The sequence below is a fragment of the Genypterus blacodes genome, unplaced genomic scaffold (assembly GCF_046128005.1).
Source record: "Genypterus blacodes isolate CSIRO-AG114 ecotype Tasmania unplaced genomic scaffold, CSIRO-AGI_Gbla_v1 ptg000039l_1, whole genome shotgun sequence".
NCBI classification, from domain to species: Eukaryota; Metazoa; Chordata; class Actinopteri; order Ophidiiformes; family Ophidiidae; genus Genypterus; species Genypterus blacodes.
In genome coordinates this window covers 4,440,631-4,452,197 of record NW_027466852.1, presented here as the reverse complement: position 1 = coordinate 4,452,197, position 11,567 = coordinate 4,440,631, and the positions used below count along the sequence as shown (strand labels likewise).

The 11,567-nt window shown below is 45.3% G+C and overlaps 2 protein-coding genes across 2 annotated transcripts; both read right to left on the bottom strand.

The window, feature by feature from the left end:
* Positions 1–394: 394 nt before the first annotated feature.
* ndufb7 (NADH:ubiquinone oxidoreductase subunit B7) lies at positions 395–3,136 on the bottom strand. The gene is made up of 3 exons (XM_076147637.1): positions 2,872–3,136; positions 2,130–2,298; positions 395–560 (listed from the first exon to the last, which is right to left on the bottom strand). The coding sequence occupies exons 1-3, from the start codon at positions 2,981–2,983 to the stop codon at positions 473–475; spliced, it is 369 nt and encodes a 122-aa protein (XP_076003752.1). The 5' UTR covers positions 2,984–3,136; the 3' UTR covers positions 395–472.
* A 679-nt stretch (positions 3,137–3,815) lies between these two features.
* On the bottom strand, positions 3,816–11,453 carry LOC142997000 (transitional endoplasmic reticulum ATPase-like). Its single transcript, XM_076148156.1, has 19 exons — positions 11,376–11,453; positions 10,810–11,075; positions 10,391–10,502; positions 9,888–10,060; positions 9,615–9,757; positions 9,381–9,511; positions 9,097–9,228; positions 8,481–8,583; positions 8,152–8,285; positions 7,874–8,009; positions 7,619–7,731; positions 7,285–7,449; positions 6,604–6,726; positions 6,302–6,514; positions 6,015–6,193; positions 5,790–5,919; positions 5,506–5,664; positions 4,670–4,821; positions 3,816–4,558 (listed from the first exon to the last, which is right to left on the bottom strand). The coding sequence occupies exons 2-19, from the start codon at positions 10,830–10,832 to the stop codon at positions 4,459–4,461; spliced, it is 2,421 nt and encodes an 806-aa protein (XP_076004271.1). The 5' UTR covers positions 10,833–11,075; positions 11,376–11,453; the 3' UTR covers positions 3,816–4,458.
* Between the last annotated feature and the right edge of the window lie 114 nt (positions 11,454–11,567).

Genomic DNA, 11,567 nt, shown 5'->3' with positions numbered 1-11,567 from the left:
AGAGGGGGGAGCAATTAAGGTTTCGGTGCCTTGCTCAGGGGCACCTCGGCAGGGGCTCGAACCGGCAACCCTCCGGTTATTATTGACAAACAATAATAACCAACAACACAATGCCTTGAACATGTTTAAAACAAAGTCAGCAGTTCTTATCACTGCGAGTGGTCACCTCAGGATTGATGGCTGAGGGAAACAGTCCAGCAAGGTTTACATGCAGGAACATCCAACTTCTGCACGCTGGAGTTTTTGATGACTAAATTGAATTGAAGCATTCCTTGCATGTAATAGCACTGAAGCACCTGCGCCTCTTAAGGTCAGTGGTTACATCCATATTTGGGTCTGCTAAAAGCTGATCTGATCTACAATGAGTATTTGAATACAAAGAGAAACTCTGGAGTTGAAGAGATTAAACAAGACTGTTTATTGTGACGAGCAGGGGTTATGTACAGACAAGAAGAACCAGAGGATGTCGTGATCACGCAGTCTCAGCCTGGGCCTCGATTCTCTTCTTCCTCAGTTGGAGCCTCCTCTCTCTCTCATACTCCTTCATACGCATCACATAGCTGGAGACACAAACACGCGGGACACATGGTTATAAGCAAGCTAAGAGTATAGCATCTAAACTTGATACAAATTTCAGAATATTGAAATATTTATAACACCATCACGTCGCTTACTTAAGAGGTCTGGCAGGTAGGATATCATTGCAAGCATGATGCATTCTGTGAGCATTAACACCTTGCATTAATATGAGATTGTAGTATACATTTAACTGTCTAGTCCAGTGGTTCTCAAACTTTTTCTTTCGCGCCCCCCTTTTTTAGATCATAAGTTTTTGCCCCCCCCCCCCCCCCCCCGGCGCCCGCGTGCCGGGTTTAATATCTTACCCCCTTACCCCCAAGGTTACAGGGGGCGCCAGACACACTGGTGATTACGGATGGTGGTCCCGGTGGCCGGAAATAATCTAAAAGCAAAAACGTGTTGTCCGTGATTTTCACCGGCAAGTGTGCCGGCAATCGACGTTCCCGGCGCCCGTGCGCGCAAAACCGGTGCCGGGTTTAATATCGCCCCACAGCGGGAAACCACCAGTGTTTCAGCAGCCCCCTGTAACCCCTCCTGGTAACCCGTGTTGGCAAGTGTGCTGGCAACGGACGTTCCCGGTTCCCGGTTTTGCGCGCCGGATCCCCCTGTGAATTTTCACACTTGCGGGTGAAAATCACGGGCAGCAGGAGTTTTTTAGTTTTCGAATCAATCAACCCATTTTCATCAAACACAGCTAATATGGTCCTTTCTGATGGCATAGTTCTTCACTTGGGGCACTTTGTCATACCGAGGTCTACTTTGGTGTTAGGTATCCTGTGTCTGCTGTGAGCCTCTAATCAATGGAGTCTACTGTATTGCTCCGGAGCTTTTTTAAGGGAGTGTTTGAGGTGACCGGTTCCTCTTCATTTCAAATGATCTGGGTTTTTATTCAACTGAGCACAAAGGCTGAATCTGGTCATTTGATCATCAGAAATCACACGGACGTGGACCTTACAGTGACAAGTGACCACAAAAAGTACTGCACTACATACTATTTGCAGAGTGCATAAGCCTTTGGAGACTGTTGGCAACTAACTGTTTTTGTCCAGCACTTGGAGAACACTTTCATTGTTGTCTTCGCCACTGGGTAATCGTTACAGTGGCTCTTTTCACCTTCAAAGTCAGAAAAAGATAAGCAGAGACCCAGGTCCAGTTCCTCAGTTCTTGATGTGATTTGTTTGACATGGAAAATAATTGTATGTTGCATTATATGAAGAATGTTATTCTCCTTTGACGATGTGATTTCAGACGACTCTTCCACAAAAACAACATTGGAGGGGCTAGATATGTTAATATCACTTCCCTCAGAAACCAGACTCTTGAGAAGCACTGGTTCATCAACCACATGTACGGACATTTTGGAGACGAGAAGTAGCAAGGTGGTGAGCCAAAACAAGAGTTACAGACAGACCTCTATATGCTTCAGCTAAATTAGCTGTGGCTGGGGACCGTGTCGAAAAGCATAATTGACTAAAACATAATTGTGGAGGAGTCCCAATCATCTCACAAGCTGATCACACCAAACCAAACCCAACCAAAGCCCTACTTACTCCTGGTGCTCGCAGTAGTCCCAGTCGTGCCTCTCGTGCTTGCAGGCCATGAAGTTGGGCCAGGTGTCCCTCTTACACTTCATGAATTTCATGAGGTAGTGGGCGCAGTAGTCTCTCTGCTCCAGAGGCAGCTGGGCCAGTTTCATCTGCTCCTGGCTCGCTAGCATGACTAAAGAAGAGATACAGAGGTTTACAGGGTTAGATGACAAATGGTAGACATTTTTGAAACACTATTATGGTTCAGACAAGACCTGGACCTTGTGAGTTTCCAGAAAACGGACCATGGAGTGAACAAGGACTCAATTCGGTTAGCAGTTTGACGTTTCATTGTGTGTTTGTAGTGTATAAGTAAGTGTCATCTATTTGGGCAAAGCTGGGGATGAGTTGGGAGTGTGTAGTCGTCTCTCTGTCTGATTACGATCCAGTGAGGCGTTACAGACACACCGATCACCATGTAGTGATCCAAAAATCGGTTAAGATTATTAGGGGGGAAACCATTAAGGCCTTAAATTATTCGACTACTCAAGTTAAGTAAAAACGTTGTTCACGCCTGGTTTGACCGCTTAGGCACTTGTGAATTTTGATAATAAAATAAACGACAGTAAACACAGCGGCTACGACTAGCTAGTAAGCTATCAACGCCACCAACACACACGTTTAGACAGCAGCGTTACGTTAGACAGGGCAACGACTTCACTGGAAGACAAAACGCCGCCTGCGGTTCGTGGCTGCAGGTACGAACCTCTCTCCTTCCGCTCCGGGAAGCCGAATTCCGAGTCGAACTCAAACTTCCTCGCCGGGTCGGGTTCGGTGTCCGTCTCGGTCACATACCGTCTGACAAGGTGAGCGCCCATGGCAAACGGCGATGTTTACACGCAGTTACACGCTGAAAACTAGAATCTTATGTTTGCATAAATTTCGTCCAAGTGTAATATTTCCTAGACAGTCCTGCTCTTCACCATTCGGTCACCTCCACAGGCCCCCTTCAGCCACTTCCGGTACTTACAGGAAATAAACAGCAGAGCGCTGGTGCGCGAGGGTAAGTCTTCCCCTCACACCAGGGAAGTTCAGTTCCGCTATAAACTTTTATTATTATTATTATTAATAATTAACAGACTGGAGAAAATTATAGCGAGCATCGCGTGTTATAGTTTAATAAGAGGCTTTGACAACAGAGATAAGGTTCAGAGTACATTTACTCAAATATGAAACAGGTACAATTTTGACAGAATCGAAACACTTTTTGTATCTCTTCCCTACAACTTATGGTTCAGTTGTCACAAAATGTCACATGTAACAAAGGTTGTTTTTGATATTCTACAATATCCCTCGGGATAAATTACTATCTTATCTTCCTATCTTATTTGTAATGTTTTACTGTAATTGGCTGTTCAGAGGGCGTGGCTCGTTCTTGAATGAGTCTACAAACTACTACACTAACTATGTATGCAAAGACCGATGCCTCAATTGACCTGATGACGGCGCTGCAATGACGATAACTTAGGAAGCAGACATGGTAGAATGAGCAGTTTGTTGGTTTGTCAGTGGGGCAGAGGGAGAGGATTATGGTCTAGTTTACCACATTACATCACTGAGATGGAATTATAATTGTATTTTTTTATAATATGACTTTATTGCATTTTATATCAATTGCTGTCCTTATTTGCATTAATTAATGCTCACACACAAACCAATAAAAAACTCGGAAAATATAATGTATTGCAGTGGATTGAACTACTCAACAGTATTCAACATTTGCCACAAGATGGTAAAACTGTAATGAATGATTTGCACTCTGAAAGGGAGCATTCTTTAATTTGAGTACATTTTTATATACTTTGAGGCTAAGTCAAACTTTTTACTGCAGAATCTTTACTTGTATATATTTGCACCTTCTGCATACTCTTTCCTCCACTGGACTGGCCATCTATGTCATTTCAAAGCTTGATCGTTCCAACATTCTTTGATACCTTGACATGCAATACTTGTTTTTCCTTTTCATTTTATGAAAATGAGCTCTAAACCACACGGGCTCTTTACTCTTACAAAAACTCCACATTCACTATTCCTAGAGACAAACCTCAATAAATGTATCATTACAGCACAAAGACACATCAATTTCTCATCATATTTGAGCTAACATAAAATTCAGTGCTACATATTTTACATCAGCTTTTGTAGTCATAAAAATCCATATTAGCTGCTTTACTTTGTAAAGATTGGTGCCTAATCACAGTCAACGTGTTTTTACATTTGCAAGGTTTTCTCCAGCACAATTTCTATTTGATGAAAATGTTGCACAGCTGTTCAATTACATGATGAGTTTTTGTCACTGGTACAGATCGTCCTCGCCTTCGTGTCTGTACAGGTTTGACCTCCCTGGCTCAGAGCCTGACTCTTGTCCTCCTAACTGTGAACCAGAAGGGAACCTAGGTGGAGACAAAGAGGGACATCTGGGAGTGCAACAAAAACAGCTTTCACCTTTTTAGTTCATTTAGTTCATAGATGAACTGGACAATTCAACGTATAAAAATGTGTACCTGAAGTTTCCGAAACCTCGGCTCTGTTGCAACGTTTGAGAAAAAATCTCATATTTGCGGATGTCGTTATCACTAACGGAGCGGCGAGCAAAACGCATTGCTTCTTCAAAGTGGTCCTTCCTGATTTCTGGAACGGGATCGTAGTCCTCATCCTGCAGACAGAAATGACGCACATTTATATAGAAACAATGGTCTCTTCGTATGTTTGTGTGTGTGTGTGTGTGTGTGTGTGTGTGTGTGTGTGTGTGTGTTCCCAGTCCAGAGGCTAATCATTTTTTTTATGGGAACTTTTCATCTCCCACAGTCTCCCTCTGCACCAAGCACACCCAGCCTGGTATTGCTTTGAGGAGTGGTATATACAGTATGTTTGTGTGTGTAGGTGTGTGTGTATGCCTACTAAGCAGAATGGAACCCACACCATTTGACCAATACAACATCCCTAACTACAGCATCTATTACCATCAAGACCTGTCTGACACTGACTCAGCGAAACCTGGATGTGAGCTTCATCAGGTCTAACCGCAGGGTTAATGTACTGGAATGCAAAGGCTTGTGACCCCTTATGACCCCACTTCATAGGTTGCATACGTTTCAATATGTTATCATTTCAACTGAAGCATTAAACCATTTGCTAATTACTTTGTCCTCTCTCAGATTGCATTTGAACATTTTGTAGCCCTTCAAATGTTATGTTCTTGGCACCAAGCAAGGGAACCGCTGCAATAAGTAGTACAGGTGTTGTGTGAATTGAACTGGTGATTCTGGTGGTGTACAGTAGTATGGTACAGGATGCAATGCATTCTTAGTGGCAGCAGGTGGAGCTCTGGCAATCTAACCATGGGTATGCCGTCTCTGTTCTGCCTCTGTCGCTCAGCTTTGATTTCAGCCTCGATGGCTTCGCGGATTGCCAGTTTACAAGCTCGTTGGCAGATTTCTGTCAGGTCGGCTCCGGAGAAACCATCTGTGATACCGGACAGGTACTCAAGGTCCACATCCTACAGTGGGGGACAGCAGGAGCATGAGAGAGATGATTGAACCCAAGCCGTCGCCATCACAGAGTAGTCTTTTCTGTTTCTGTTTGTAAGTGTATGTGTGTGTGTGTAGTGTGTGTGTCACTGACTTGTGCGACAGGGGACTTGCGTAGGTTGGCGTTTAGGATAGCGGTGCGTGACAGTTTGTCCGGCAGGGGGATGTAGATGAGCTGGTCCAAGCGTCCTGGCCGCAGGATGGCTGCGTCTATGATGTCCGGTCTGATGGGAGAAAGCCACATGAAGAGCAAAGGAAATCAGTGGAAGCCGCCAGGTTTGCTTCAGGCGCTGTGACACAGTAATCACATGCAGATCACCTGTTTGTGGCGCCTATGATGAAAACATTTTTCTTGTCGGACATGCCGTCCATCTCTGTAAGGATCTGGTTAATGACTCTGTCGGCTGCTCCTCCTGCGTCTCCAGCCCCGCCTCCCCTGGATTTGGCGATGGAATCTAACTCGTCGAAGAACAATATGCAGGGTGCTGCCTGCCGGGCCTGAGGAAAAAGGTCAAGAGGTCAACAAGGCTCAAATTAAGAGTGGTGCCTATATTTGATACAAACCTCCCAGACACCGACAGAGACTCGGCATGGTTGTGCTCTCACCTTATCGAACACGTCTCTCACGTTGGCCTCTGACTCTCCAAACCACATGGTGAGCATCTCAGGTCCTTTAATGGAGACAAAGTTGGCCTGACACTCACAGGCGATGGCTTTAGCCAGCAGGGTTTTCCCACAGCCTGGGGGACCGTAGAACAACACTCCCCGCGATGGGGTCATTCCAAATTTCAGGAACTTGTCCGGATACTCAACAGGATACTGAGGAGGAAGGTGAAGACGGATGGGTGGTTGGTAGAATTTTGTATTGGTGTGTGTGACAACATAGTGTGTCAGTTGTTATATCCCACCTGAACAAGCTCTTGCAGTTCTCTCTTGACCTCCCCCAGTCCTCCGATGTCCTCCCAACTGACCTGTGGCACCTCTGCCACAGTCTCCCTCAGTGCTGATGGGTTGCTTTGACTCAGCGCCCACTGCAGAGGGACACAGAGGTGTTTATGGACGTAATGGGAAATATGTCTCTTCATGTGTTTACTGCTGCTTTAATCCCAGGGTTATGTTATAGCTGTCCTTTTAAGATATGATAGGATATGATAGAACTTTATTTATCCTGAGGCAAATTGTTGTGCAACAGTTGCAGTACAAGGAGGAGATTGAGAGATTCATAAGAGCAAAATACAAAAAGGGGTACAAAGTATAGAATGTGCAAACTGGGTATGGTCATATAATGTGAATATACACAATTTATACAATGGACACGTAGGGTATATATGTTATACAACTACGTATTGTGCAATAGTAACAATACGTAACAGGCTAAAGGGGAATTATAGAATTCTGTTCCTACATACTCAAGTCCATTCTTCACAGATACATAAGGTCTCATATACAGTATGGTCTGTGGACTGTGAAATTTCTAAATAGTTTCCTAAAGTTAAAGGTGGATTTGTATTGCTATGTGAAAGCACAGTAACAAAAGTCAATTAGACTAATCTGGTCTACTGAGTGTGTGAGACTGTGTGTGAGTGTACTTTGAAGTCGTCCATGGTGACAGCCAGTGAGTTGAGCAGGTCAGCATCGATGGTCTCATCCTCCAGGTCTATGAGGATCATCTTCTTGCGGATGGCTTGCAGAGCAGCTTCGGAGCACAGAGCAGCCATGTCGGCTCCTACGTGGCCGTGAGTATCTTTGGCGATCTGACACGTTCAGAGGCACACGGATGTTCAAACAAATGTATTCATACATGGTTTGCATTTGTGTTTGTTTTCTTCTTTTAATGTCACTTTAATGGCTTTAAACTTTTTTTTTTGACAATTCTCGATTGAATAATTTCCATAGATTAAAAGTTGAGAAGTCTTTTCTTACGCTCTCCAGATCCACATCGTCAGCCAGTTTCATATTTTTGGTGTGGATCTGTATGATCTCCAGTCTGCCGGTGGTATCTGGGATTCCAATGTCTATCTCACGGTCAAACCTGCCTGGATAGAGACACTACACATGATGCAATTGCCACGTTTGTGTGTGTGTGTGTGTGTGTGTGTGTGTGTGTGTGTGTGTGTGTGTGTGTGTGTATGTGTATGTGTGTGTGTGTGTGTGTGTGTGTGTGTGGTTGATCCTAACCAAAGCGTCTTAGAGCTGCGTCCACACTGTTAGGTCGGTTTGTGGCTGCCATGACAACAACATGAGCTCTTTGCTTCAGGCCGTCCATAAGGGTCAGAAGCTGCGAAACTATACGTCTCTCCACTTCACCATGGGTCTATGGCACACACACACACACACACACACACAAACACACACACACACACACACACACACGCACAGATTTTAATTTCTGCCCTATTTTCATGGCGAAACAAAGGAACAGTAACAATAACAAGCAGTAGTAACCAGTAATTTACCTTTTCTCTCTTGGGAGCGATGGCGTCCAGCTCATCGATGAAGATGATGGCAGGAGCATTGTTCTCAGCCTCTTCGAAGGCCTTCCTTAGGTTGCTCTCTGATTCTCCTGCCAGTTTACTCATGATCTCAGGACCTTTGCAGAGAGCAAAGCACAGGATTTGAAAAACATTCTCTCCTTCGCACATCTTTAAATAGAACTGTGAAATTAGGTTTATCGTGCTGGATCAGGATCTGACAGCGAAAGGTTGCATTTGTTCACTTTGATTGCGCGCTGGATATTTTCACGTGCAACCTATTTTGAGACCGACTGAATAAAAAAGAGCCTCACCGTTAATAAGGAAGAAGAAGGCACCAGTTTCATTGGCTACAGCCCGGGCTACCAGGGTCTTCCCTGTGCCTGCGGGACCATACAGCAGGATACCTCTGGGGGGCTGAGGAAGAGGGACAGGAAGCAAAGTGGAAAGGACACGCTATGATGCAAAGACGTCTGATAACATAACGAGATTGAATGATAAGTTTGCTCTCATTACCTCTGCCAAGGAGAGAGTTTGACCCAGTTTGGTTTGTCTCTCTGTATGTTTATCAGCAGGATGACTGGAAAAGTTAAGAACCTGTTTGTATGAACCTTGGTGGGCCGGTTGGATGTGAAAAACCAATGACATTCTGGCCTGATGGTGGTGCTCTAATTGCCACCTTTTTGCTTTTTCGCCCACAATCTTTTAACCATAAGTCATAGAATCTAAATTTGTCTCATTTATCTCCATAATCCGTCACTAGAATAGGAGATTTTTTGCAAAACTGATTTTTTAATCCCCTTTAAATCCTAAAATTTTGGGTCAAGCCTCACACATGTAGACTGTATCAAGCTGGATTAAAACCCTTTCACTGTTCATGTGTGTTTGTATTTGTGTGTGTGTGCGTGTGTGTGTGTGTGTGACAGAGACCTTGACTCCTATAGCCTTGAACAGCCCAGGGTGTCTGAGAGGAAGCTCCACCATCTCTTTGATCTGAGCCAGCTGCTTCCGACAGCCTCCGATGTCATCATAGCCGACATCATTCAGGCTCTCCTCCTCATCCTGTCACAGGGCAGAATATCAGCAACATCACCCCAAAGGGACGACTCAGCTGAAATGGGACTTGCAACTCCCACCACCCCCTCCTCTGGGAAAAGCATGAAGTGTGGGTGCGTTCAGTCATAGCGTCTGATGTGTGTGTGTCTCTCACACACCTCTCTTTTGATTGGCTCTCCCTCACAGTAGATGACAGTGTCTGGTGCAACAATGCAGTGAGGGCTGGGATCAGTCTCCACCACCTTGAACTCTACTGCTCGCATGCTCCCCCTCACTTGGAAGATGTCACCTGGCAACACAGATAAGAGCACAGTCACAGAGAGAGAGAGAGAGGGGGGGGGGTTATTTTAGTATCATTAATTGTGCATTCATAGGCCGAGTTGTTTAAGTACCTGTGTGTACTGGCCGATACGCCTCTTGGAAGTATGGCTTGAGGAAAACATCAAAGAGGTTCCCTGTCAGACCTTGAATGGTGTCATCTATAGGGAGGACATGGATCCGTTTCCCATACTTGATATCAGGGCAGGCATGGATACTGGGAACACACACACACACACACACACACACACACACACACACACACACACAGCAGCAGCCCTCCGATGGATAATTTGGTCAAATTATAAATTGAAACAGACATGTAAATACACACATTTGAGGTCTACCTGATGACATCACCGAGCCGGGCGCGTAAGTTGTTCCGTGTCACGCGATGCACACGGATGCGCTCCTCTCCGCAGCTGTCCTCGGTTAGGACGATACACACCGTTTCACGCCGCTTCCGTCCCCGCAACACCACCGTGTCCCCCCGGAAGAGCTGCAGCTCATCTGTCTTATTCTGGTGGGAACACACACACACACACACACACACACATTCAGAAAATTTCACACGCATATTTAATATGTGATCAATGTCTTGGTTTATGTGTGGTTCTGCTGTCAATCATATTGTCCATAATGTGACTAGGCGTGTCCATTGCTTCAGGGGCCTGCACAGTTCAATATGCTCAACCCCATCAAGCACGTTTGCCACAACTGCACGCTGCAATCACGTGGACATGTGCTTTTGTCTACAATCATTAATGCTGCTCTGAGGGCCTAAAAGCACAGAGGTGCGTCCAATAAACTGGGAACTCGGAGTACTGGGACCTCACTCACACACACACACCTTGGATAGGCTGACAATGCTGCTGTCTTCATTTAGGGCTTCGTCCACCACGAGCCTGTTGGGTCTGTGTTTCTGCTTCAGAATGGCAGTGGAGAAATCTTCCCCCTTTGGACTTTCAAACAAGAGACACAGAGTGTGACACACACACACATGCATGCAGGCTCCCCACTCCAAGCTCTGATTTCTTCATGTGACACTGGGCTGGATTTAGACCTGCTGTCGCTCTGCACGTAGCCACGCAATCACAGTGTGTAAACATGGGGAAGTAGCTCAAACTGTTCCAATATTTTATATAGTTTTCATGTTTCAGAACATAATTATCACTTTCACATGCAATTTGGATGTGATGAATCAAATATGACAACATGCAGTGGTAAGACACGCACACACACAACCATGTACAGGTCTGTTTTACTCACTCTGCTCCTCCTGAGCCAGGCATGACTGCTCTTATCCGTCTAGTCGCGCCGCGAGTTCAACTCCTCTGTTTCTGCTCTGCTGGGTGCCGCCTGCAGTGCTTTGCTGTGGAGCCGCTCGTGCACTGAATGATTCTCCCTGATCTGTGCCAAAGGTTTCAAGTTCTGTTCGATCTCAGCTAATCTGGTGCAGAATTCAGTCTTTCTGGTGCTCAGGAGCTCAGCAGCAGCACCCCGTCGCTTTGAGCCACCATGTTTGTAGGTCTTGTCTGTGTCACTGGAGGTAGAAATACAACCATTAGCATCCCTATCATATTTACATCATCATAGGACACACACACACACATACACACACACACAGATGCCGATCAGTGTAAGTTACTCTCCTTGGACAGCATCCCAGTACAGATATAGCTTGATATGTCCCCTTCCCCCTTCTGCTAACCAGTGAAAGCAAGCTCACGTCGCAGAGAGCACTTCCCAACTTAGACGCTGTCAAATATTTATAGGTCAAAACACATTCTGCCTCCTAAAAGAACACGGAGATCTGCTGAGATCACTGGCGTTACCTCTCATACAGCAACTCTTCCTTGTTGTGGTTGCTGGCTTGGTGAATGTTTTTTTGTCTTTCTGTTCTCTGACCAGCTGTCCTTAACCCTTGGCAGAGTCCCCACATACACACACACGCACATACACACACCACAGAATATGCACATTTGTGCCTGGTAAGCATGTGCCAAAGACACATAAGCCCCAACAAA

Bases quoted from the DNA above. Each gene is read 5' to 3' on its own strand.
- ndufb7 (XM_076147637.1), bottom strand. From the start codon at position 2,983: ATGGGCGCTCACCTTGTCAGACGGTATGTGACCGAGACGGACACCGAA. The intron at 2,299-2,871 runs GTTCGTACCTGC...TCTCTTCTTTAG, and splicing joins CCCGGAGCGGAAGGAGAGAG to TCATGCTAGCGAGCCAGGAG. The intron at 561-2,129 runs GTAAGTAGGGCT...TTGTGTCTCCAG, and splicing joins GACTACTGCGAGCACCAGGA to CTATGTGATGCGTATGAAGG.
- LOC142997000 (XM_076148156.1), bottom strand. From the start codon at position 10,832: ATGCCTGGCTCAGGAGGAGCAGA. The intron at 10,061-10,390 runs GTGTGTGTGTGT...TGTTCCCACCAG, and splicing joins GCATTGTCAGCCTATCCAAG to AATAAGACAGATGAGCTGCA. The intron at 5,920-6,014 runs GTGATCTGCATG...TTCTCCCATCAG, and splicing joins ATCATAGGCGCCACAAACAG to ACCGGACATCATAGACGCAG.